The sequence below is a fragment of the Stegostoma tigrinum genome, chromosome 5 (genome assembly GCF_030684315.1).
Source record: "Stegostoma tigrinum isolate sSteTig4 chromosome 5, sSteTig4.hap1, whole genome shotgun sequence".
In the NCBI taxonomy this organism is placed as follows: Eukaryota; Metazoa; Chordata; class Chondrichthyes; order Orectolobiformes; family Stegostomatidae; genus Stegostoma; species Stegostoma tigrinum.
This window is the reverse complement of record NC_081358.1, coordinates 12,716,921-12,742,493: the sequence shown is the minus strand read 5'-3', so window position 1 is coordinate 12,742,493 and position 25,573 is coordinate 12,716,921. Positions and strand designations below refer to the sequence as shown.

General features: G+C 41.2%; 1 protein-coding gene across 1 annotated transcript; it reads right to left on the bottom strand.

Moving 5' to 3' along the window:
• Window positions 1-1,529: 1,529 nt before the first annotated feature.
• LOC125451937 (tumor necrosis factor receptor superfamily member 11B-like) lies at window positions 1,530-18,998 on the bottom strand. The gene is made up of 4 exons (XM_048529701.1): window positions 18,853-18,998; window positions 10,579-10,951; window positions 9,381-9,563; window positions 1,530-3,205 (listed from the first exon to the last, which is right to left on the bottom strand). The coding sequence occupies exons 1-4, from the start codon at window positions 18,868-18,870 to the stop codon at window positions 2,883-2,885; spliced, it is 897 nt and encodes a 298-aa protein (XP_048385658.1). The 5' UTR covers window positions 18,871-18,998; the 3' UTR covers window positions 1,530-2,882.
• Between the last annotated feature and the right edge of the window lie 6,575 nt (window positions 18,999-25,573).

The following is a 25,573-nucleotide window of genomic DNA, read 5'->3' as shown; positions in this document are numbered from 1 at the left end:
ATTGTAATTCCAAATCCCTAACCAATTTCTTGACACTTTTTATATTCTTTGTTTTCAGACACTTACCAGATTCTGTGTTTGGCTCTGCTTATATCCAGTATTTTCATGTCTGTTCCAATAGTTACTGCAATGAGTACAGATAAGCCAGAAAGCATGAATTACTTGGTTGGGAAAAACAATTAAGACCTGAAAAATCAACTGTTTCAGTTGTTTATAATCAAGGTGGTTTTGAAGTGCCTGTGTTAGATAATAAAAGTAACTTTTCAATTCAGAAGAAAAGAGAACAGATAAAACAGATTTATATTCTATAACACCAACAAAATTTGGTAATATTCATTGGGAATATGGATGAACCTTAAGAAAGGGGCAAAAGACAGTAGACTTCCCAAAGCACTTTACATTAAATGAAATACTCTTGAATGGCGGTCACTTCTGTAACATGGGAAACCAAGTCACAAGTTTGTTAATTGCAAACTCCCACGGACAACTGAGATGCCAATCAAAGCATCAATTTTAATTATTAGCTGAAGGATAATTTAGGCCAAGTCACCTACGCAAAGCTGTTTTTTTACAGCAGTGCTATAAGACTGTTTATGTCCAATTGATTGCTGAACATTTTATCAATTTAAAAAATGGCATGTCTGACAGTGTAGCCTTTCGTTAGTAATGCACTGAAAAGTCAGTCTGCATTGTGTGAATGTATCTCTGAAGTTTAATTTGAACCTGCAAATTAATGGAATCGGAAACTGATAATATTGAAAGTCAAGCTTTTAATTAATGTACTTGCAATTTTCTTTTCTCTCCTGATTTCCTGTGAGAAAATACTTTGACTTGAGCAACAGAGCAACAAATACAGTTCATTTATTTGTTTGCTCAACAATTGTTGATATGAAGCATTCCAAGAAGAATGTGAGAGGGTACAAAACAGATTTGAGAATGCTAGATGTGAAGAACTTGAGTCATGAGGAAAGGTTGAATAGGCTGGCGTTGTTTTCTTTAAACAAGAAGGTAGAGGGGAAATTTACTTGAGGTATATACAATTATTGGTAGTCTAGCATTGATTGGAAATATATATTTCCCTTAAACAGAAATGTCAATAATTACGGGGAATGGATTTGATGTAGTTAGTGGAGTAGAAGAAAACATTTTCACCCAGAAAGTGGTAAGGGCCTAGAATTCACTATCTGAAAGGTTGGTGGAACCGGAGACTCTCATTGCATTTTAAAAAACATCTGAATAAGCATTGTGAGTTCTGTTAATTAATCAAGAACCAGAAAGTAGAATTTGGATGAGTAACTTTTGTTTTACCTGGCACAGACAAGATGAGCTAATGGCCCCTATCTGTGCCATCCAATTTTTACGCTTCTGTGATTACAATTTACTTTTAGTGTCTGCAACATGCCTTGACAATTTTTCTCAGTCCTCTAATCATGTTATCTTCTACACTCTTCTGTTCAAGAGTAAAAAAATATCAATCACAACTCATAGCGATTAAAAATACACATTTTATTAATTATTTCTTTCAGATTTTTAAAAACAGAGTGGATGGATTCTGTTACTGTATTAAATGCACAGATGATGCACATCAAAAGAGTAAAGTAATTCAGTCACATTGAACAAATGGGAAGAATCAATTCTCATGAAAACAACAGAACTTGGACAGCCAAGAAACGTAACAGCTGTCAAAACATGAAAGTACATACTGTTAGCAACTGTGAACACAGAATAAATTTGTAACACAAAGACATATGCTCAATTTAATAACATGTAGGGCTGAGATTTCCCCATTCTTGCTTGAACTGTAGTGATGTGTGTAGTTAGTGATTGACATGCCACCCCTGAGGTGAGATAATTCGTTGTCTCACCCACTTATCATCTTATTAAATGTGGATAAAGGGAGGAAACCTGACGACACACTTTCTATCAGGGTCTTCAAAACTGGTGTGTCAGAAGGTAGAGGCCGGCAGCTTCTGGGTCTTAAGGATCTCCAGTTGAGGTCTGCTCTACAGGGGATCCAGTGGCAAGAAGGTAGAAATTTCTTTCTCTTCTCATAGGATGGCCTCTTTGGCAGGTGGGAGCCAGGGGAATCAAGGCACAGAGTGTGGATTTCAGAGACCATCCCATTGCTGACCATCACTGCTTCTCATTGCCCCCAAATCTGAGCAGTTGAAGGCCATACTCAGCAGGCAGTTCACCCTGGTTTTCAGTTGGGAACCCAGCCACTGTTAATTGACCATGTAAGGGGCTTAATTGCTGGTGAGTTGAAAGTCCCTAGTATATCTGTTTTCTGCAATTAATTCTAGAGGAGGTGAGAAAGGGGCCTCTTCCTCTCTGGAGCAAACTCACCCAATTATTTCTCCTTCTCCCTGTCTCCATGGGCTGAGAATTCAATAATGGATGGTGAAGTTCCAATTTCCAAGCATGTCCCATAAAAATACAAAAATAAATTGAAATATTTTGAAGATAATAGCAAGAACTTTCTGCTGCAATGTTAGAAAGTGAATATTTTTTAGAAGTTCTTGTACAATTCTGGTAACAAAGGCTTAGCAATTGCTAAAGGACATTTTACAGAAGATTTTAATTTTGCACGCGTGACAAAGAATGCCAGATTTCAAATAATCACAACAGTTTATGGTACAGAACAAATGATGTACTGATTGGTTGACACATTGATTCCAGTAGCCTGGGGTACTATCATGAAGAAAGCAATGGGAACTGTAATAAAAATTCATATTGGGAATTAAATACACAAAATACACAAGACAATGTATTGGGCAAGTGTTGTGAGAGAATGACAAGTAATGTGCTCTTGTTTTAAACTAGATTATAAAATGATTAGATTGATCAGCGATAAATGCACTTTCCAAAACATTGCTGCCCATTCATTTGTTCAAAAAGCACACTTTTCCTGCATTTTTTGACCTTCTGAGGAACTTCCTTGACATTTTTTTTACAACCTTATTAAGTTTAGCGGTCCTCAGAATTTTTGCTAAAGCTTCTACAGTTACATCTGCACTCTGTTGCATTTTCCATTTGTGAAAGAGAAGCATGATCTGCTGCTGCTCTTCCATGTCATTCCTTGTTTGAAGCATGTTTCTTTTCGTTTCATTGAGGAGAGCCTTCCCCAGACTGAACACCTGCCTTTGGCCAAGTTTTTGACGTGCCACGAAGTTAAATAGTGCCTTTTCACACTCTGTAGCATCCTCTGAAACACAGATTAAACCAAATTTTATTTAGGTACGATTTCAACTGAAACGTCAGATGGAGTTCTTTCTCAGATATTTATGTTGAGAATAATTAAGTAATTTGGTTAGGAGACTGATACAATGGACAAATTCAATTCTTCACAGTCACAAGCAGTCTTTTGCCTGTGTCCCAGCCCACAATATATCCTCAGTTAACAAGGATGTTTTAGTCAAAGAACTGGTGCATTAACAATAATACATGGGACAGGAATAAATGGTCAACCTTTGATCACAATATCCATGGGGCAGGAAATTTGCTTTAAAATCATAGCAAAAAAATGGTGGAACGGATTTTCATCTGCAAGTCTTCAGTTTCTCTACTTTAAACAGAAGTGAGTGAAGATTCTGCAGTAACTGAAGAAAACTGACCGATCAAAGCTGAAGAATCTTTCACCAAAAGGCCTGGCAGCTAGTTGAAAAAGGAGATGGCACCACTTTCAAAGAAGAGGGAGAGGAAAGGTTGTTGCACTAAATGTAGCTGGAAAGGAATATTCTATCTCCCAAAGAGTTTGATTTTTATTCTGGCACACAGTGCGCATACATTGTTTTTGTGGAAGCACAGTCTGTGCCCAGAGTTGGTCTTCCTGAAAATTCATAGGATCCATTCTTAGACATTTCAGGTGCATGTGTGATAAATTGTGAGGGCTTTAAACAGCATGTGGACTGGAAACGTCATGTGGACAAAGACTGCCTAGATTAGGAATGTGTCAAAACCTATTTTGGGAAGAGTGTCTCGGAACAGCATGCTCTGGAGCCAACCGGACAACAGGCTATCTCAGGCCCGGTATTGTGTAATAAGACAGGACTAATGAGAACAAGGGTGCCCTGAAGTTGCATAATCATAATTTTTTGCATTTTTTGTTTAGTTAGATGGTGAGAAGAGTAGGTCCAAGTCTAAAATTTTGCATTTAAATATGAGTAATTGTGACAGCATGAAAATTGAACAATCTAAACTGAACAGGCGAATTATGTTAAGTGGTAGGTCAATAGTGACAAATATTTAAAGGGACAACTCAGACAAGAAAGAATGAATACATTATAGTAAAAAGAAATTCTCCAAGGACAGGACCCACCATCCACAGCGAATTAAATAAGTTACATGTTTCTGAGGCCCAGATAATGTTTTAGGGACCCAGATTCAAAAGCTGCCATTGATGTAACAAAACAAGTCTGGAGTTAAGGGTCTAATGATGATCATGAAAACGCGGTTGATCATCAGAAGAAAAAACCCATCAGGTTCACTAATGTCCTTTAGAGAAGGAAATTTGCCATCCTCACCTGGTCTGGCCTACATGTGACTTCAGACATAGAGCAGAGTAGTTGTCTCTGAGTTGTCCTCTGAAAATGCCTAGCAAACCACTCAGTTGTACCAATTGCTACAAAGTCTCAAAGAAATGAAACTGGATGGATCATCTGGCAGCATCAACATAGGCACTGAAATGACAACAGCACAAATAGCACCGCCCTGGAAAGTTCTCCTCACTAACAGCTGGGGGCTAGTCTCACAGACTAGTCAAGCAATGGCCTGACATAGTCATTCTCAAAGAATCATACCTTACAGACAATTTTCCAGACCCCATCATCACCATCCCTGAACATGTCCTGTCTCACCGGCAGGATAGACCCAGCAGAGGGGGTGGCATAGTGATATACAGTCAGGAGGATGTTGCTGTAGGAGTTGTCAACAATGATTCTGGACCCCATGAAGTCTCATGGCTTCAGATTAAACATGGGCAAGGAAACCTCCTGCTGATAACCACATACTGTCCTCCCTCAGCTAATGAATCGGTACTCCATGTTAAACAACACTTAGAGGAAGCACTGACGATGGCAAGGGCACAAAATGTACTCTGGGTTGGGGATTTGAATGGCCATCACCAAACGTGACTCTGCATCAGCACCACTGATCGAGCTGGTTGGGTCCTAAAGGACATAGCTTCTAGACTGGGTCTGCAGCAGGTGGTGAGGGAACCAACAAGATGGAAAAACATACTTGACCTCATCCTTACTAATCTGCCAGCTGCAGATGTATTTGTTCATAATAGTATTGGTAAGAGTGACCATTGCATAGTTCTTACAGAGACTAAGTCCCACTTTCACATTGAGAACAACCTCCATCATGTTGTGTGGCACTATCACCGTGCTAAATGAGATAGACTTCAAACAGATCTAGCAATTCAAGACTGGACATCCATGAGGCACTGTGGGCCATTGACAGCAGCAGAATTGTACTCCAGCACAATCTGTAACCTCATGGCCCAGTATGTCCCCCATTCAACCATTACCATCAACCCTGGTTCAATAGAGAGTGCAGGAGGACATGCCAGGAGCAGTACCAGTCATACCTGAAGATGAGGTATCAACCTGGTGAAGCCACCAAACAGGACTACTTGCATGCCAAACAGCAAAAGCAGCAAGCGATACACAGAGCTAAGCGATCTAAGCTCTGCAGTCCTGCCCCATCCAGTCATGAATGGTGGTGGGCAATTAAACAATTCACTGGAGGAGGAGGCTCCACAAATATCCCCATCCTCAATGATGAAAGAGCCCAGTACATCAGTGCAAATAATAAGGCTGAAGCATTTGCAGCGAGGTTCAGCCAGAAGTGCCAAGTGGATGATCCAATTTGGCCCCCTCCATTGGTCCCTAGCATTATAGATACCAGTCTTCAGCCAATTCAATTCACTCCACGTGATATCAAGAAATGGTTGGAGACACTGGATCCTGCAAAGGCTACAGGCCCTGACAACATTCTGGCAATAGTACTGAAGGTTTGTGCCCCAGAACTTACCACTGTTCTAGCCAAACTGTTCCAGTACAGGTACCACAGTGGTATCTACCTAGCAATGTGGAAAATTGCCCAAGTATGTCCTGTACACAAAAAGTAGGACAAATTCAACCCGGCCAATTACTGCCCCATCAATCTACTCCGGATCATCAGTAACGCGATGGAAGGTACCATCAACAGTGCTAAAAGCAGAATCTGCTCAGCAATAACCTGCTCAGTGATGCCCAGTTTGGGTTCCGCCAGGGCCACTTAGCTCCTGACCACATTACAGCCTTGGTTCAAGCATAGGTAAAAGAGCTGAATTCCAGAGATGGGATGAGAGTGACAACCTTTGACATCAAAGCTGCATTTGACTGCGAGTGGCATTAGGGAGCCCCTGGCAAAACTGGATTCAATGAGAATCCGGGGCCAAATGGTCTGGTGGTTAGAGTCATACCTGACACATAGGAAGATGGGATTACAAGGAGAAGAGTTGGATGAACACAGCAAGCCAAGCAGCATCAGATCCTCCAGCATTTGCAGTTCCTACTCTCTCTGAAAGATAGGAAGGTGGCTGTAGTTGTTGGAGGCCAATCATCTCAGCTCCAGGATATCTCTGCAGGAGTCCCTCAGGGTAGTGTCCTGGGCCCAACCATCTTCGGCTGATCCCTCAATAACCTTCCCTCCAACATAAGGTCAGAAGTGGGGATGTTCGCCGATGATTGCACAATGTTTGGCAACATTCATGAGCTTTCAGACACGGAAGCAGAATGTGTCTAAACACAACAAGATCTCAACAATATCCGAGCTTGGGCTGACAAGTGACATTCGTGCCACACAGATGCCAGGCTATGACCATCACAAATAACAGACAATCTAACCAGCGCCCCTTGACATTCCATGATGTTACCATCACTGAATCCCCCAATATCAACACCCTGGGAGTTACCATTGATCAGAGACTCAACTGGACTGACTACAAAAATACGGTGGCTACAAGAGCAGGTCAGAGGCTAGGAATACTGCAGCAAGTAACTTACCTCCTCCCTCCTGAAAGCCTGTCTGACATCCACAAGGCACAAGTCAGGAGTGTGATGGAATACTCCCCACTTGCCTGGACGAGTGCAGCCCCAACAACATTCAAGAAGCTAGACACCATCGAGGATAAAGCATCCACAAGCATCCACTTCCTCCAGCATTGAAGCTCAGTAGCAGCAGTGTGTACTATCTATAAGATACACTTAAGAAATTCACCAAAAATCCTCAGACAGCACCTTCTAAACCCACGACCACATCCATCTAGAAGGACAAAGGCAGCAGGTATATGGGAACACCACCACCTCAAGTTCCTCTCCAAGCCACTCACCATCCTGAAATATGTTGCTCTTCCTTCACTGTCGCATGGTCAAAATCCTGGAATTCCCTCCCTAATGAGATTGTGCAACAATCCTCAACAGGAGGACTGCAGCGATTCAAGAGGGCAGCTCACCACCATCTTCTCAAGGGCAACTAGGGACGGGCAAGAAATGCTGGCCAGCCAGTGACAATGACATCCCTCAAAATGAAGAAATTAAAAGAAGAGTCTTTAGAAAATAGCGTACTACTATGAAAAAATGAATGGCAAATCACAAGATTCGATTGAATATAAAAAAGTGACTAAAAGATTAATAAATCCGGAAAGTGACAGTGCGAGAGGAGAATAGCTAGAAATATAAAAGCAGATTGTAGGAGTTTCTACAGACATTAAAAAAGGAAAAGAGTTAAAGTGAGCATTGCTCCTATAGGAAGTGAATCTGACAATGAAATAATGAATCTCCTCCTCTTGGATCTCTCACAAAGACCTCTACCAGTCAAACAGGCCATAAAACATTGATCTTGTTAAAACAAGCTACCTACAGAGATGTGAATAGTACCGGCCACTTAGAATTTTGTTGTTGAGCATAAGGGCAAATTTCCATGGCCCTTGCTACTTTCAGTGTATGCAGGCAAAATGCTGATCTCCCCGCTCAAAGTCATCTTGAAAATAGAGGAAAATCTATTTATATATCATCTATTATAAATACCCAAGGTATTTATAGATTCACCAAAACTAATGCTCACAAGAAATCTTGATAATTGTTCTCTAAAACTGAAGGTTGGCATTAGGATGTATCAATCAGTGAAGGCATAATTGCAGTTTAATAGATTCAATAGGCAGATCTAAAATTCTGAGTACAGTAGAAAATTTTGTTGTCATTCTGAAAAATATAGATCAATACGAGGGTACCTGTGCTCACTGCATTTCAAACTACTGCTAATGGGGTACATTCCTCCATGCCAGAAGAACATAAAGTATATAATAACTCAGTAATTCTATTCTTCTGATTGAAAATAGAAGTTTCTCAGAGCAGAAACATGCAAATAGATCTTTCAAGGCATTTTTAACTAAAGGCAAATAGATATTAGCATGAGAAATGGTGAATAACTTAGCTTGTTATCTAGTTCATTAGGTGTTACTATGTAGTATCAAATGTGATTTTCAGAAAGAACAAAGGCACCTTAGTGTTCAGAGCAAATGTGCATTCTACCTGTACTTATTAAGATTAGCAAACCATGATGACATGCGGGTTCTTTCCATTTCTATGTAATATAATGTGGAGATGTGCTAACATCTGTGATATGTTGAAACATATGTTGAAACTAGACTGGTTCCTGAGATAGCAGGACTGATGTATCAACAGAGACTGGATTGCTCGGGCCTATATTTACTGAACCATAGAACAATGGCGGGAGAGGAATCTCATAAAAACTTACATAATTCGAATGGAACTAGACAGGACACCTCAGGAAGGATGTTCCTGATGATCAGAAAATCCAGAAGTGGTGGGCCATTTAGGACTAAGATAAAGAGAAATGTTTTCACCCAGAGAATGAGATCCTGTGGAATTTGCAACCTCAAAAAGCACTTAGCCAAAACACTGCATGCTTTCAAGAAGGAGATGGATAACGTTCTTTGGGCTAAAAGGATTAAAGGAAGAAAGTAGGAACAATGTACCGAGATGGATGATCAGCCATGATCATATTGAATCATGGAGCAGTCTAAAGGACCAACTGGCTTACTCCTGTTCCTATTCTGTATGTTTCTACAATAATTTCATTTAAATGAAACAATGTGTTGCCCCCCCCCCCCTGCCCACTTCCAATGAACTACCATGTTCTACAATGTTGCATGTTTGGCTAAAAGCACTTTACAGTGTTGGATTGCATAATTCTATCAGCACAGAAATACAAAGTTATTGTAAAGCTTGTTACTTAGGCTGGAAAATTGCAAATGAACTGTTGCATAATATTCATGCAGTTATACAGATTTTTTTTAAAAATTGAGATACCTTCAGAGCCACTGGGCTGACATGGGCTACACAAATTGTCATGCCAGGCAGTACCAGGGATATCCAACTTTAAGCCCAGTTCAGTGCAGTTTGTGTGTCTCTTACATTGTGCAATGGTAGAAGTCACTGATGAAAAGAAACCCCGTGCACATTTCCTACAAATTGTATTGCTGTATGGAGTGCCTGATGAATGAAGAAAGATAAGTGAGTACACACAAAATTAAAATGACTCATAAAGATGGTTGACATAATAAACAAAATGTTTCTCTTGAGATGAATCCAGAGTTATGAATTCAATAAAACTAATGAACTTTTGTTCTTATTTGGGAAATGAATGTACTCAAATTTTTATTATGCACTTAGATCTATTAAAACAGTAAGAAAGTCAGTTTCTATTGTCAATGGTCTCATGTTCCAAGCTTGCAATTTAAATTATGCAAAATAGATATACAAAGACAATGTCAGAACTGACATATTCTAAATTTATGTAAAGACTGAACAGGCTGTGATTCTTTTCCCCAGAAAGAGAAAGTTGAGGGATGACTGAATGGATGTCTTGAAATAATTAAGGGATTTGTTAGACTAAATATTGTAAAGATGTGTGAGACGCCAAAATGAGAAATCATAAGTATTAGTACATGGTCAACTAATCCAACAGCACATTCAGGGGAAGGTCAAAAGTCACACAACACCAGGTTATTGTACAACAGGCTTGTTTGAAATCATGTGCTTTCAGATCGCTGCCTCTTCATCAGGTGAAGTGAAGAAAAGTATACAGGCACAGAAGTTCCAGGCAGAAAATATGGAATCATAGGCTCTGCCTATAAATTCTGTGACTGAATGCTTTTCTTCATTTCACCTGACGAAGGAGCAGTTGCACTATAACCTGATGGTTGTATGACTTCTGACCTTGTCCACCCCCGTCCAACACTGGCACATCCACATCATGACATTCAGAAGAAAGTTCTTTACCCACAGAGTGGTTAGAATGTGGAAATTTCTACCACTTGGGGTGAATGAGGCAAATAGCAAAAACATCTTTAACATGAATTCATACAGAAGAAAAGAATAGAAAAATGTGCTGGTGGTGTTCGAGTAATGTATTGTGTGAGGATATTCATAGAGCACAAACACTAACAATCAAACCAATTAGCAAATGAAGGTATATTTTTAAACATGCAAATTGCAAAAAAGGTACCTGTTGTTTTAACTTCATATCCAGGAAGACATGTTTTCTGCTTCATACAAAATTCATATTCCCAGAAGTAGCCATCTATGCACTCGCACACTCTGTTATGAGTTGCATTGCATTCATGCTTAACATTTTGATTTTCTTTGCAGAAGTTGTTGCAGTATTGGCATTTTTTCAAGTAATTCCAATACCGTGTATAATGATTAGCTGAACAGGGTGCACACTCCGTATCATGGTCTTTTGTGCAATGCTGTACCATATGTTGTCCTGGAGGGCAGCGACTACAGGTTAGACCTTCATGTTGAAAGGTAGGTACAGATGCCTTGCATTTCTCTATACTTATATAAATAATAATGACGATAACGAAGGTGAGCAGTGACTAGAGAGAAAGAAATGTTAACTTCAGTTATAGAGGTAGCATCTGCTGGGGCAATCAATACATTTACAACCATGAAAGGATAAGTTTTCCTTCTTTCCTACTTTGTGACTGATGGGCAGGAACATCAACTGTCTAACGTTTATGCAACAAATTGTAGACTACTGCACGGCTGGGGATTCATTTATATGAAAAGGGAACATGCTCTTTATTTGCTTTCTTGTGTATTATTCATGACAGCTTTATTTTTGTTGATATTCAGATATAAAAAGCATATCAATCCTCTTCAAATCAACTGAGATATTTGTTGGCTGAACCTTTGGCCGACGTGATCCAAAAGATAATTTTTTCCGCAGGAAACCAATTAACAGAAGGTTGGGGCCATGAATACCTGTCATGATCTGCCTGTACTGTTCGCAAACAAAACTATTCACTGTACTTAGTTACACATGACAATAAATCAAATCAAATCAACTACTGATCAGAGATAATGGGAACTGCAGATGCTGGAGAATCCAAGATAATAAAGTGTGAAGCTGGATGAACACAGCAGGCCAAGCAGCATCTCGGGAGCACAAAAGCTGACGTTTCGGGCCTAGACCCTTCATCAGAGAGGGGGATGGGGTGAGGGTTCTGGAATAAATAGGGAGAGAGGGGGAGGCGGACTGAAGATGGAGAGAAAAGAAGATAGGTGGAGAGAGTATAGGTGGGGAGGTAGAGAGGGGATAGGTCAGTCCAGGGAAGATGGACAGATCAAGGAGGTGGGATGAGGTTAGTAGGTAGGAGATGGAGGTGCAGCTTGGGGTGGGAGGAAGGGATGGGTGAGAGGAAGAACAGGTTAGGGAGGCAGAGACAGGTTGGATTGGTTTTGGGATGCAGTGGGTGGAGGGGAAGAGCTGGGCTGCTTGTGTGGTGCAGTGGGGGGAGAGGACGAACTGGGCTGGTTTTGGGATGCGGTGGGGTAGGGAAGATTTTGAAGCTGGTGAAGTCCACATTGATACCATTGGGCTGCAGGTTCCCAAGCGGAATATGAGTTGCTGTTCCTGCAACCTTCGGGTGGCATCATTGTGGCACTGCAGGAGGCCCATGATGGACATGTCATCTAAAGAATGGGAGGGGGAGTGGAAATGGTTTGCGACTGGGAGGTGCAGTTGTTTATTGCGAACCGAGCGGAGGTGTTCTGCAAAGCAGTCCCCAAGCACACCTCCGCTCGGTTCACAATAAACAACTGCACCTCCCAGTCGCAAACCATTTCCACTCCCCCTCCCATTCTTTAGATGACATGTCCATCATGGGCCTCCTGCAGTGCCACAATGATGCCACCCAAAGGTTGCAGGAACAGCAACTCATATTCCGCTTGGGAACCCTGCAGCCCAATGGCATCAATGTGGACTTCACCAGCTTCAAACTCTCACCTTCCCCCACCGCATCCCAAAACCAGCCCAGTTTGGCCCCTCCCCCCACTGAACCACACAACCAGCCCAGCTCTTCCCCTCCACCCACTGCATCCCAAAATCAGTCCAACCTGTCTCTGCCTCCCTAACCTGTTCTTCCTCTCACCCATCCCTTCCTCCCACCCCAAGCCGCACCTCCATCTCCTACCTACTAACCTCATCCCACCTCCTTGACCTGTCCGTCTTCCCTGGACTGACCTATCCCCTCCCTACCTCCCCACCTATACTCTCTCCACCTATCTTCTTTTCTCTCCATCTTCGGTCTGCCTCCCCCTCTCTCCCTATTTATTCCAGAACCCCCACCCCATCCCCCCCTCTGATGGAGGGTCTAGGCCCGAAACGTCAGCTTTTGTGCTCCTGAGATGCTGCTGGGCCTGCTGTGTTCATCCAGCCTCACATTTTATTATCTCAAATCAACTATTGTTAGTTATACGCAGTTCCTGTTTCTTGCTCCCCACCTGTTGAGCAGCCTGTCTCAGTCATATTGCTAGCAATTCCTAAATGCACAAAAAGTGCGACTGAGTCATCCATGACATGTGAAGTAAAGCAAAAAGAAGCCCCACATTCAATAAGTTTAAAATAGTAATTGTCTTATTGTATTTAAAGTATTTAAATCAAATTGTGAATGTGAGTAAGAGAGATACCAGACTCGAAACATTATCTCTATTTCATTTCTCTGCAGATGCTGCCAGATCTGCTGAGTTTTTTCCTGCATTTGCTGTTTATTATTAGAAATTCCCATTTCATAATAAGCAAGAAGCCATACAGTACATGGACAGTTTAGCTTGCCTGGCAGTAATTGAAAAATGTCTGAACTAGGTTTTCTACTCATGCCTCATTATTTCTGGTTTGGGATGTGGAAGAGGAGAAAATGATTGAAGGTCATAATAGTTAACATCATAATTAAAGCAATATTATTTCTGTTTTGTCTAAAATAGTTGACACAGGAATACAAAGATTGACAACTTAGTGTGGAAAATTTTATTGCAATTGAAGTTATGAAACAAAGTAGTAAATATAATTGAGGAAGGAAAGTCTAAGGGAAGAATTTCAGAAGTATTTGTCTAATTCCTGAGCGAGAAGTTATTATAAAATATTATGCGAGGTACATTTATGTGACAGTTATTTTGTGTTATAGAGTCATTGTCGTAGACACATAGGAACAGACCCTTCGGTTGAACAAGTCCATGCTGACCATAATCTCAAACTAAACTTGTCCCACCTGCCTGCACTTGGCCCATATCCTTCTAAATATTTCTTAATCATGTACTTATGTATATCTTTTACATGTTGTAACTGTACTCACATCCACCACATTCTCTGGAAGTTCATTCCATATACAAACCACTCTCTGTGTAAACATTGATTCCCTTTTTTTAAAATCGTTCTCCTCTCACCTTTAAAAATATGACCTCTTGTCTTGAAATCCCCCCACCCTAGGGGAAAAACAAAACGGCTGCCATTCACCTTACTTATACTTCTCATGATTTTACTAACCTCTGCAAGGTTACTGCTCAACCTTCCACAATGGAAAGATCCCAACTTATCCAGCCTCTCCTCATAACTCAACCCTCACTTCCTTTCCCTCTGCAGTGTCTTTTCCGGATCTAAGGACCATGCACTTGCCTGAATGGGTACGATGAGCTCTGCTTCAGCTCAGAAAGCAATCCATTAACTGAAAACGCCTTAGCCAGCGGGGAGATATTTTCAACTCGATGTTGTCTGTTTGATTCCTTATTTGAAATAAAAACAGAAATCGCTGCAGAAACTGAACAGGTCTGGCAACACTTTCTCCACGGATGCTCAGTTTCTCCAGCAGTTTCTGCTTGGGTTTTATATTTTCAGTTACCGAGTTCTTTGCTTATAGAATATCTTACTTGATTTCATACAGACGTCGCTACAACCCTTCCAGCATGAATTTCCATATGGGTACACTGCCGAAGTAATTAAGAATGTAAACAAAAAGGAAAGTCTAAGGGAAGAATTTCAGAAGTATTTGTCTAATTCCTGAGCGAGAAGTTATTATAAAATATTATGCGAGGTACATTTATGTGACAGTTATTTTGTGTTATAGAGTCATTGTCGTAGACACATAGGAACAGACCCTTCGGTTGAACAAGTCCATGCTGACCGTAATCTCAAACTAAACTTGTCCCACCTGCCTGCACTTGGCCCATATCCTTCTAAATATTTCTTAATCATGTACTTATGTATATCTTTTACATGTTGTAACTGTACTCACATCCACCACATTCTCTGGAAGTTCATTCCATATACAAACCACTCTCTGTGTAAACATTGATTCCCTTTTTTTAAAATCGTTCTCCTCTCACCTTTAAAAATATGACCTCTTGTCTTGAAATCCCCCCACCCTAGGGGAAAAACAAAACGGCTGCCATTCACCTTACTTATACTTCTCATGATTTTACTAACCTCTGCAAGGTTACTGCTCAGCCTTCCACAATGGAAAGATCCCAACTTATCCAGCCTCTCCTCATAACTCAACCCTCACTTCCTTTCCCTCTGCAGTGTCTTTTCCGGATCTAAGGACCATGCACTTGCCTGAATGGGTACGATGAGCTCTGCTTCAGCTCAGAAAGCAATCCATTAACTGAAAACGCCTTAGCCAGCGGGGAGATATTTTCAACTCGATGTTGTCTGTTTGATTCCTTATTTGAAATAAAAACAGAAATCGCTGCAGAAACTGAACAGGTCTGGCAACACTTTCTCCACGGATGCTCAGTTTCTCCAGCAGTTTCTGCTTGGGTTTTATATTTTCAGTTACCGAGTTCTTTGCTTATAGAATATCTTACTTGATTTCATACAGACGTCGCTACAACCCTTCCAGCATGAATTTCCATATGGGTACACTGCCGAAGTAATTAAGAATGTAAACAAAAAGGAAAGTCTAAGGGAAGAATTTCAGAAGTATTTGTCTAATTCCTGAGCGAGAAGTTATTATAAAATATTATGCGAGGTACATTTATGTGACAGTTATTTTGTGTTATAGAGTCATCGTCGTAGACACATAGGAACAGACCCTTCGGTTGAACAAGTCCATGCTGACCGTAATCTCAAACTAAACTTGTCCCACCTGCCTGCACTTGGCCCATATCCTTCTAAATATTTCTTAATCATGTACTTATGTATATCTTTTACATGTTGTAACTGTACTCACATCCACCACATTCTCTGGAAGTTCATTCCATATACAAACCACTCTCTGTGTAAACATTGATTCCCTTTTTTTAAAATCGTTCTCCTCTCACCTTTAAAAATATGACCTCTTGTCTTGAAATCCCCCCACCCTAGGGGAAAAACAAAACGGCTGCCATTCACCTTACTTATACTTCTCATGATTTTACTAACCTCTGCAAGGTTACTGCTCAGCCTTCCACAATGGAAAGATCCCAACTTATCCAGCCTCTCCTCATAACTCAACCCTCACTTCCTTTCCCTCTGCAGTGTCTTTTCCGGATCTAAGGACCATGCACTTGCCTGAATGGGTACGATGAGCTCTGCTTCAGCTCAGAAAGCAATCCATTAACTGAAAACGCCTTAGCCAGCGGGGAGATATTTTCAACTCGATGTTGTCTGTTTGATTCCTTATTTGAAATAAAAACAGAAATCGCTGCAGAAACTGAACAGGTCTGGCAACACTTTCTCCACGGATGCTCAGTTTCTCCAGCAGTTTCTGCTTGGGTTTTATATTTTCAGTTACCGAGTTCTTTGCTTATAGAATATCTTACTTGATTTCATACAGACGTCGCTACAACCCTTCCAGCATGAATTTCCATATGGGTACACTGCCGAAGTAATTAAGAATGTAAACAAAAAGGAAAGTCTAAGGGAAGAATTTCAGAAGTATTTGTCTAATTCCTGAGCGAGAAGTTATTATAAAATATTATGCGAGGTACATTTATGTGACAGTTATTTTGTGTTATAGAGTCATCGTCGTAGACACATAGGAACAGACCCTTCGGTTGAACAAGTCCATGCTGACCGTAATCTCAAACTAAACTTGTCCCACCTGCCTGCACTTGGCCCATATCCTTCTAAATATTTCTTAATCATGTACTTATGTATATCTTTTACATGTTGTAACTGTACTCACATCCACCACATTCTCTGGAAGTTCATTCCATATACAAACCACTCTCTGTGTAAACATTGATTCCCTTTTTTTAAAATCGTTCTCTTCTCACCTTTAAAAATATGACCTCTTGTCTTGAAATCCCCCCACCCTAGGGGAAAAACAAAACGGCTGCTATTCACCTTACTTATACTTCTCATGATTTTACTAACCTCTGCAAGGTTACTGCTCAGCCTTCCACAATGGAAAGATCCCAACTTATCCAGCCTCTCCTCATAACTCAACCCTCACTTCCTTTCCCTCTGCAGTGTCTTTTCCGGATCTAAGGACCATGCACTTGCCTGAATGGGTACGATGAGCTCTGCTTCAGCTCAGAAAGCAATCCATTAACTGAAAACGCCTTAGCCAGCGGGGAGATATTTTCAACTCGATGTTGTCTGTTTGATTCCTTATTTGAAATAAAAACAGAAATCGCTGCAGAAACTGAACAGGTCTGGCAACACTTTCTCCACGGATGCTCAGTTTCTCCAGCAGTTTCTGCTTGGGTTTTATATTTTCAGTTACCGAGTTCTTTGCTTATAGAATATCTTACTTGATTTCATACAGACGTCGCTACAACCCTTCCAGCATGAATTTCCATATGGGTACACTGCCGAAGTAATTAAGAATGTAAACAAAAAGGAAAGTCTAAGGGAAGAATTTCAGAAGTATTTGTCTAATTCCTGAGCGAGAAGTTATTATAAAATATTATGCGAGGTACATTTATGTGACAGTTATTTTGTGTTATAGAGTCATCGTCGTAGACACATAGGAACAGACCCTTCGGTTGAACAAGTCCATGCTGACCGTAATCTCAAACTAAACTTGTCCCACCTGCCTGCACTTGGCCCATATCCTTCTAAATATTTCTTAATCATGTACTTATGTATATCTTTTACATGTTGTAACTGTACTCACATCCACCACATTCTCTGGAAGTTCATTCCATATACAAACCACTCTCTGTGTAAACATTGATTCCCTTTTTTTAAAATCGTTCTCTTCTCACCTTTAAAAATATGACCTCTTGTCTTGAAATCCCCCCACCCTAGGGGAAAAACAAAACGGCTGCTATTCACCTTACTTATACTTCTCATGATTTTACTAACCTCTGCAAGGTTACTGCTCAACCTTCCACAATGGAAAGATCCCAACTTATCCAGCCTCTCCTCATAACTCAACCCTCACTTCCTTTCCCTCTGCAGTGTCTTTTCCTGATCTAAGGACCATGCACTTGCCTGAATGGGTACGATGAGCTCTGCTTCAGCTCAGAAAGCAATCCATTAACTGAAAACGCCTTAGCCAGCGGGGAGATATTTTCAACTCGATGTTGTCTGTTTGATTCCTTATTTGAAATAAAAACAGAAATCGCTGCAGAAACTGAACAGGTCTGGCAACACTTTCTCCACGGATGCTCAGTTTCTCCAGCAGTTTCTGCTTGGGTTTTATATTTTCAGTTACCGAGTTCTTTGCTTATAGAATATCTTACTTGATTTCATACAGACGTCGCTACAACCCTTCCAGCATGAATTTCCATATGGGTACACTGCCGAAGTAATTAAGAATGTAAACAAAATATTGATATAATGCTCTTCTTAATCATCGAGCAACTCAAAAGTGCTTTACAGTCTTGAAACACTTTCTTATAAATATGGTGACCACTGTAATGTGGAAACATTAAAACAACATAAATGAATAATAAATAGAAAATTTGGATCCCAAAGCTGCAGGCTATATTTTCCAGTCATTCGGCTGTGGATATTCTTTCTCTCTCTCTCCTTGAGTTGTATGTTTGGACAGCCAGTACCGTTTTAATAACCGGAAGAAAAACAGGTATGTTAAAATGAGCATTGCTAATCAGAAATAAGATAACAAAGTGTGGAGCTGGATGAACACAGCAGGCCAAGCAGCATCTCAGGAGCACAATCAGAACCTGTGTCCAGCATTGTTAGAAACTGCTCAATATTTCGGTAGACTGTAACATTTGACCTCCTCAATAGATTTTCATGCTCTAATCACTCCTTGGTATTACAAGCCCCCAGGTTGCTAAGTACCAATCACACATAATGTGGGAACTGACTTTCTGTTAGTTTACACCGAGCGCAAACAGACACCTATCTATCTTCCACCCAACGTCCCTGTCCGCTATCATCTCGTCCTTCAAAACAGTGGAGTCCTTATTCGGCACCCCGAATAATGATCACTTCTAGCTCTCCACTTCTTTATATTTAGTTTTAAATTGTTAAAATGCCGGTATCGTACGCGAATTGCATATTCTCCGGCTCCCGCCTCGCTCTCTCTCTCTCATCCGTACTCACCGCTTTGCTGAGTTTCATCTCAGTGGCTGGGACTGGTTCTTTGATGTGCTGCTCGTTTGAGCTGGGTTTGGCATCGATCTGCAGAGGGTTTAAAGGCTGGATGATCGCGAGGGGAATTCCTCGTGTTTTTGAGACGCCCCTCTAAAGATCCAGCCAGTTTCCTCTTTAATTCTGAACTCATCGATTAGTCAATTCAAAATCAAAGAAAACAATGGCAAAGTGGTCTGTCATAATCCGACAACGGGTTCCTGATTCATCCAAGTTTAAAAAAAACTTGAATCAGACTTGACACCCCAACTCTTATGTCACCAAGATAGTGGTTTCATCGCAACTAGAAGGTTCACAAGAGAGCAAGTGCATGAGACATGGGTGGACACTTTTTTAACGTTCTAATATATTTCAGAGACTTCTTTCCGGGAAAAGTAATTACTCCTGTCTCTAGCGCACCAGGTCTGGTCCAGAGCATTCAGTTACAACATATCAGGTGCTGTTCCATCGGATTCTAGTGTGAAACGTTGCTGTTGCTGTCCAGTGTGAAACAGGAACGTGTTGTTATCACAGAGCAAATTCGACAGCATCTGTGAATAGGACAATCTTTATGCTTTAAAAAAAACTTAGATGGGATGGAAACAAGTATTTATCATTCTGCAGCAGGGAGAATGAATCTCAATTCTCCTTTCAAAGTCATTCACTTTTGTGTGTGTATCCTTCAATTAGGTTCTTCTGTTAGCATTTTAGAATTGTCACTTTTTCATTGCATTTGGAGTTTGAACCCAAATCTCTAGTTGTGGCAGAGGTGAATACACTCTACCACAGGCACCTCTTATAAGTTTATGCAGTTGTTATACTTCTTTAATAGCATCAGTCTTCGATTGGGATCTTTAACCTCTTCAATGTCTTGGGATTAGCCTCAGCGTACCTGGGGGAATGATAAAGAGATAGTGGAATGTTAACACCCCCGTCAGGAAGTTCCACAGATTCTAATGCAACTCAAAAAAAAAAAATAGCTTTGCAACAATAACATCAAAATTGCTGAATTTTCTTTCCCGAATAAACCTCTTCAAAACAAAACTGAAAGTCTCAGTGGGATTGGTGTTCTTTCTGCAAAAGCGATTTAGGGGTGCTGATGTGCAGTGTGAAAGTATTATTTTAAGCACAATTTACTCTTTTGCAGTATTTTTCATGGAACTATGCTGTAGTTTCAGGCAGGAAGCATCACAATATTGCAGAGTAGGATTCATGATGAGATTCTACTTTTGGGGTCTTGATTTGAAAAGTTACCCCTCAGGCTTTTAAATCTTTTTCCTCACCTTAAAAAAATGTCCTCTAATTTTGAATTCCTCTGCCCTAAGGAAAAGGCCTTTTTCTCTTCACCTTATTTATGCCCCTCATGGTTTATAAACCTCTATAAGATCACTCCTCAACCTCCCATTCTCGATTCGAAAAACTCCCAGCCTATCCAGCCTCTCCTTATAACTGAAACCCTTCAGTCCCAGCAGCATTCTGTAAATCTTTTCTGAACCCTTTCTAATTTAATTATAACCTTCCTATAGCAGGGCAACCAGAGCAACATACAGCACTCCAAAAATGGCCTCACAAATGACCTGTACAACCACAACATGACATCCCAACTCCATGTCTCAAAACATCAGAGTATTAAAGGCAAGCATGTTAAATGCCTTTTTAAACATCCTGTCTACCTGTGATAAAGCTTTCAAAGAACTATGTACCTGAACCACTAGGTCTCTGTCTTTGACAACACTACCCAAGATCCTACCCTCAACTGTATAAGTCCTGCCCTTGTTCGTCTCATCAAAATGCGACACCTTGCATTTATCAAAAATCAAATTCCATCTGCCACTCCTCAGCCCATTGGCCCAATTGATCAAGGTAACTTTGTACTCTGCATGCCATTCAGAGAAGTTGTTTTCTTCCTCAGGAAAGGATCGGCTCGCTGCAACTTCACAGGCCATGAAGCAGGACTGCAAAAGCAGTATTCACAAGTCTCCATTTCAATTGTGTGGTTGCTGCAATTGGGGATAAACTTTTCCAGAACCTGCCATTCTCCCTTAATGCAGAAATCCTTGCAAAATGGTCATGTCTTCCTGTTTTGCCTTCCTAATTCTTCAGGGAGCCTGGATGCTTGGTTAAGGCTGCATTTTGAACATTGTGAGCGGTTTTGTGCTCTGTATCTAAGGATGGATGTGCCAGCATACGTGGGAATCCAAAGGAGGTTTACAAGAATGATCCTTGGAATGAAGGGCTTGCCATATGAGGTATGGTTGAGGACACTTCATTTGTACTTGACGCAGTTCAGAAAATGAGGGGGAATTTTATTAAAACTTACAGAATACTGAGAGGCCTGAATAGATTGGATGCGGAGAGGATGTTTCTACGAGAAGGAGAGACCAAGGCCCAAGGGCACAGCCTCAGAGTAAAGGGATGACCCTTTAGAACCGTGATGAGGAGGAATTTCTCCTGCCAGAGGGAGGCTGATCTCTGGAACACATTGCAGCAGAGGGCTGAAGAGGCCACATCATTGAGTGCATTTAAGACAGAGACAGAGAAGCTCTTGAATAGTAAGAGGATCAAGCGGTATGGGCAGAAGTCAGAAGGATGGAGTTGAGACACATATCAGACACGATTGAATGATGGCGCAGTCTTGATGGACCATATAATGTAATTTTGCTCTTATATCTTATGGGCCTATGGAGGCAACTGGTAATCAGTTTATTATGGTAAAACAGAAGCATTGTATGTGCTGTGCAGACAGCTGGTGTCCAAACATGAAAATGATCCAAGCATTGCAGCAGAGACTAAACTGATATCATTTTGTTCAAATTAAACTGAAATATGATGTTGTCTTCCGAGTTTGTGATCAGTGCCTATACACCAGGCTGTGCTTGAGAACTATTCTCAATTTCAGCTATGTTGCTTATAAGCAACTCATTATTTAATCGAATGTGTATTGTCATTTGCGCATTGTAGTTTCTAGAGTGCTTGCTTGTGCATGCATCTGTAATATAAGAGCAAAGGATAAGGTGTGATACTTATGAAACCTCAGCTGGCAATTGTATGCAGTTCCATGCACCACACTATAGGAAGGAAATGAGTGCACTGGAGTGATGGCAGAAGAAATTTACAAGCATAATTCCAGGTATGAGAAACTCCCGGATGAGGATAAACTGGAGATGCTTGTACTGTTCTTCTTGTATGCTAAGTGAAGATCAAATGGAAGTTTTCAACATCATGAGGGGCTCGATAAAGTACCTTGGGAGAAATTGTTCCTGTTCATAAAAGGATTAAGAAGGGAAGGATACAGAATTAAAATTTGCAAAGAAGCAATTGTGAGGTGAGAATTTTTTTTTTAAACACAGAATCGTGGAATCTGTACGGTGTGGAAAGAGGCCACTCGGCCCATCAGGTCTGCACCAACCTTCCGAAGAGCATCATATCCAGAATCATCCCCCAACTGTACCCCTGTAACCCCTCATTTCCCATGGCTAACCCATTTACCCTACAGATGGGCACTATGGGACAACTTAGCACAGGCAATCCACCTAACCTACACATCTTTGAATTGTGGGATGAACCGTAAGAAACCTACGAAGACACGGGAAGAACTCCAGATGGACAGTCACTCAAGGCTGGAATTGAATCTGGGTCCCAGTCGGGTTTGGAATGGACTGCCTGGATGTGTAGTGGAGGTGCCTTAGTTAAGGCATTCAAGCGCGCATTGGATGATTATTTAAACATAAATAATTTGCAAGGATTTGGGAAAAAGACAGGAGAATGGCACTAAGCTATTGTGCTCATTTCGAGAGCCAGTTACACATGATGAGATAAATGGCCTCCTTCTGTACCATAACATTCCTTCAAAACTGTGAATACTTTAGGGAACTGAGCTTCTTGTTTTGACTATTATGTTCACCAGAATCCAGGCCAATGACTCTGTGATATGAATAGTGCACGGTTACCCATTTCAAATCTCTCAAACTTTTCAATGAGGCCTTTCAGAATGTGACTTTTTAAACCAGAATGAAGCCGGCTGCTTTCTTCAATTTACGATGGAATCACACATAGTGAATTGTACAACCATATAGCTCACAAAGGTCAACACTAAACCTCAACTAAGGCCTCACTACAATCCTCTGCTTATAGTGATTTCTTATTTGGGGGATATTAAACTTTGGAACACGCTCTGTTGATATCATGAGTCCATGTAGGCTACCTCAGAATTTGTGGATTAAATCTTTATTGCTGAATGTATTAACGTAGTAGTGCAGGAAAGCAGGAGTTAAAGTAATTCTCTTTTTTTCCTGTTCTTTGTGTGATTTAACTGAATTTTTCTATATCTGGCTAACCAGTTATCAGCTGAAAGTGGACCTGCTCATTAGACGCATCCGGTTTGTGTTATTTGTAACCTCAGATCCTTGCATCATACACAAGAGCTAAAACACATTTTACAGATTCTATCCCCTCAGGAGCTAGACAAGAAATTATTGCTTTGACTGCCTTTTAAGTAAGGCAAATGTCACTGACCGGGCCTTGCAGAATCATGGAATAGCTTCTTGGCCAACATGCAAAGTAGCCTTGGCTTGTCTAATAGTCCCTAAGCCTTCCTGAAAAACTTCTATGTATCTTGTTAGGACTTCATCTGAGGCAGCCGTTTTCTAATTGAAAAATGTTGAATCAATCCAGAAAAATCTCAACCACCTTTGCTCCACCAAGCTTGGGCCTGATCCTTTGACTACAATCAATGGTAGCTGAACCAGCTGCATTTCATAAAAGACTGGGACAGAAGTTAATCTGTAAACATTGTCAGCCTACTCGAGATCTTGAGCAAGCTTAAAGGGTGGATTTCAGAGAGAATTTTTTTAAAGACTGGTTATGCAATCACTGATACAGCTACAGTGGTACCAATTTCCATTAAATGGATGATGATGCAACTGATCTGGATGTTGCTAAGCAATCTAGCTAGACTTTCCAGGGTATACACTCACCTGGATACCCACCTATGAGTTATCTTACTCAGTTTATATGTAGTAGGGCTCTTTTGCTGTCTCAAATCCATACATCAGCAATAACTGCAAGGGCTTGCCAGCCTAGATCCTAAAAAAAAGTTAACCGCTTGGTGGAGGCTTGGTTTTATTTTGGGGTTTTGCTGTAGGCCAACCTAAAGGACTTGCAATCAAGATATCAGAAAAAGCTATGGTCTGCAAGCTGTCAGGAGAATGACTTGTTACTTTTCATCTACTCCAATGTCATTTACCCAGGAAAAAAAATAATGCATTCTTCCCACATACTGGGCCCTGTCTTTGACAGCAGGGTCAAATGAGTCAAGTTTCCCTAATAGTGATATGTTGCAAGAAATGCTTACTCTAACTTAAGCAAGTTGAAAGCAAGTTTCTTCAGGAATGCATTTTACTCTCAATGGTAGTGAAATAACTTCACAGAGGCCGGTATCGCATCATCAAGCCACCCTTTATTTACGCACAGAGAGTCCTTGACTCTGGCACAGCCTCATTAGAGTCAGCACCAAGTGTCAGAATCCCGTTTCATCTGTCGGGGCTCCCTGATTGGACCAGATTAACAGCCTCAATCAAGGGAACTCATGATCTATGAGATCCAGCTGGCTGACCTCATAATGATCACTACATACACAACAATACCTGTGATCATGAGGCATTTCTGAATCACTAGGAAAAGAAATCATGAATTACAGTTCTGCTTGTATCTAACCAGAGGAATAAAAGTAATTCTAGTGACACCTGGAAATGAACGTACTGATTTTACTGGAGTGCTATTTTGAGCCATGCAAGATGAATCAGACCAGACGGCACCATTCACACCGTTAGCCCCAAACCCCACCTTCCCCTATCGTAGTCTAGCCAACTGGAGTAGAGGGTCACCCCTGAAGTGGAATGTAATTTTGAGTGGATCTTCTCTGTAATCCTTTGCTGCAGTTGGGTCCCCGCCAGAGGACTGCGAGCACTGATAACCATCAGCCTGATGGTGTTTGCTGGTGCGGTTTGGGACGTTGGACCTGACGGGTGAGTATCCAGGGTTTCATTCCTTCCTTCCTTGGCGGTCCTTGCAAATGGCTGGTTGTCTTGGATGGTGCTGGATGTTGCTGGTGCTGCTGTGGCCAGTGTCTTTCGTCTCTGGTTGCTTCCAGTCACCTCCAGATGTCGAATGGTGTTTCGTGGTTGGCTGATGGTGCTCGGTGTTTGCGAGGGTTGTCCTCGATGTGGAGGGTTCGTGGAGTCCCTCACTCGATGTTGTCTGTGGGAACTTTTCTCTCAATAGGGGAAGTCTGACCGATCTCTCTACCCTTCCTCACAGCTTAGGCTCAAGGATTCCTTCACGTGCAGGGCTTGCTTCTTGTATGGACTGTCAACCTCCGCTCATGAACCGCTCACACTGGGCATACGCAGACCCCACCGTAGAGCACACGCCTACTTGGAATCGGGGGCCCATCAATGGTATTGGAGTGTGCTCCGGTCAGACCAGGGCCCCCCATTATTCCCAGCTGCAGGCCCCCTTTTCACCAGCTAAATCTGGTTTTGGCTGGCAAACTACTGTTCCTCTTCTCGGGGCTGAGCTTCCTGATCACTGGTGGAGGTGTGAATGGCTTTTTGATTGAGGTGAATGGTTCCGATGGTTTGGAATGTCCAGTATTTCCCTTGGATGGGTAGTCATTAAGTTTTAAATAATAGTG

Excerpts from the sequence above, each read along its gene's own strand:
- LOC125451937 (XM_048529701.1), bottom strand. Across the intron at positions 9,564-10,578 it reads ATATGAAGTTAAAACAACAG|GCACTCCATACAGCAATACA; the intron begins GTACCTTTTTTG and ends TTCATTCATCAG. Across the intron at positions 3,206-9,380 it reads TCAGCCCAGTGGCTCTGAAG|AGGATGCTACAGAGTGTGAA; the intron begins GTATCTCAATTT and ends TCTGTGTTTCAG.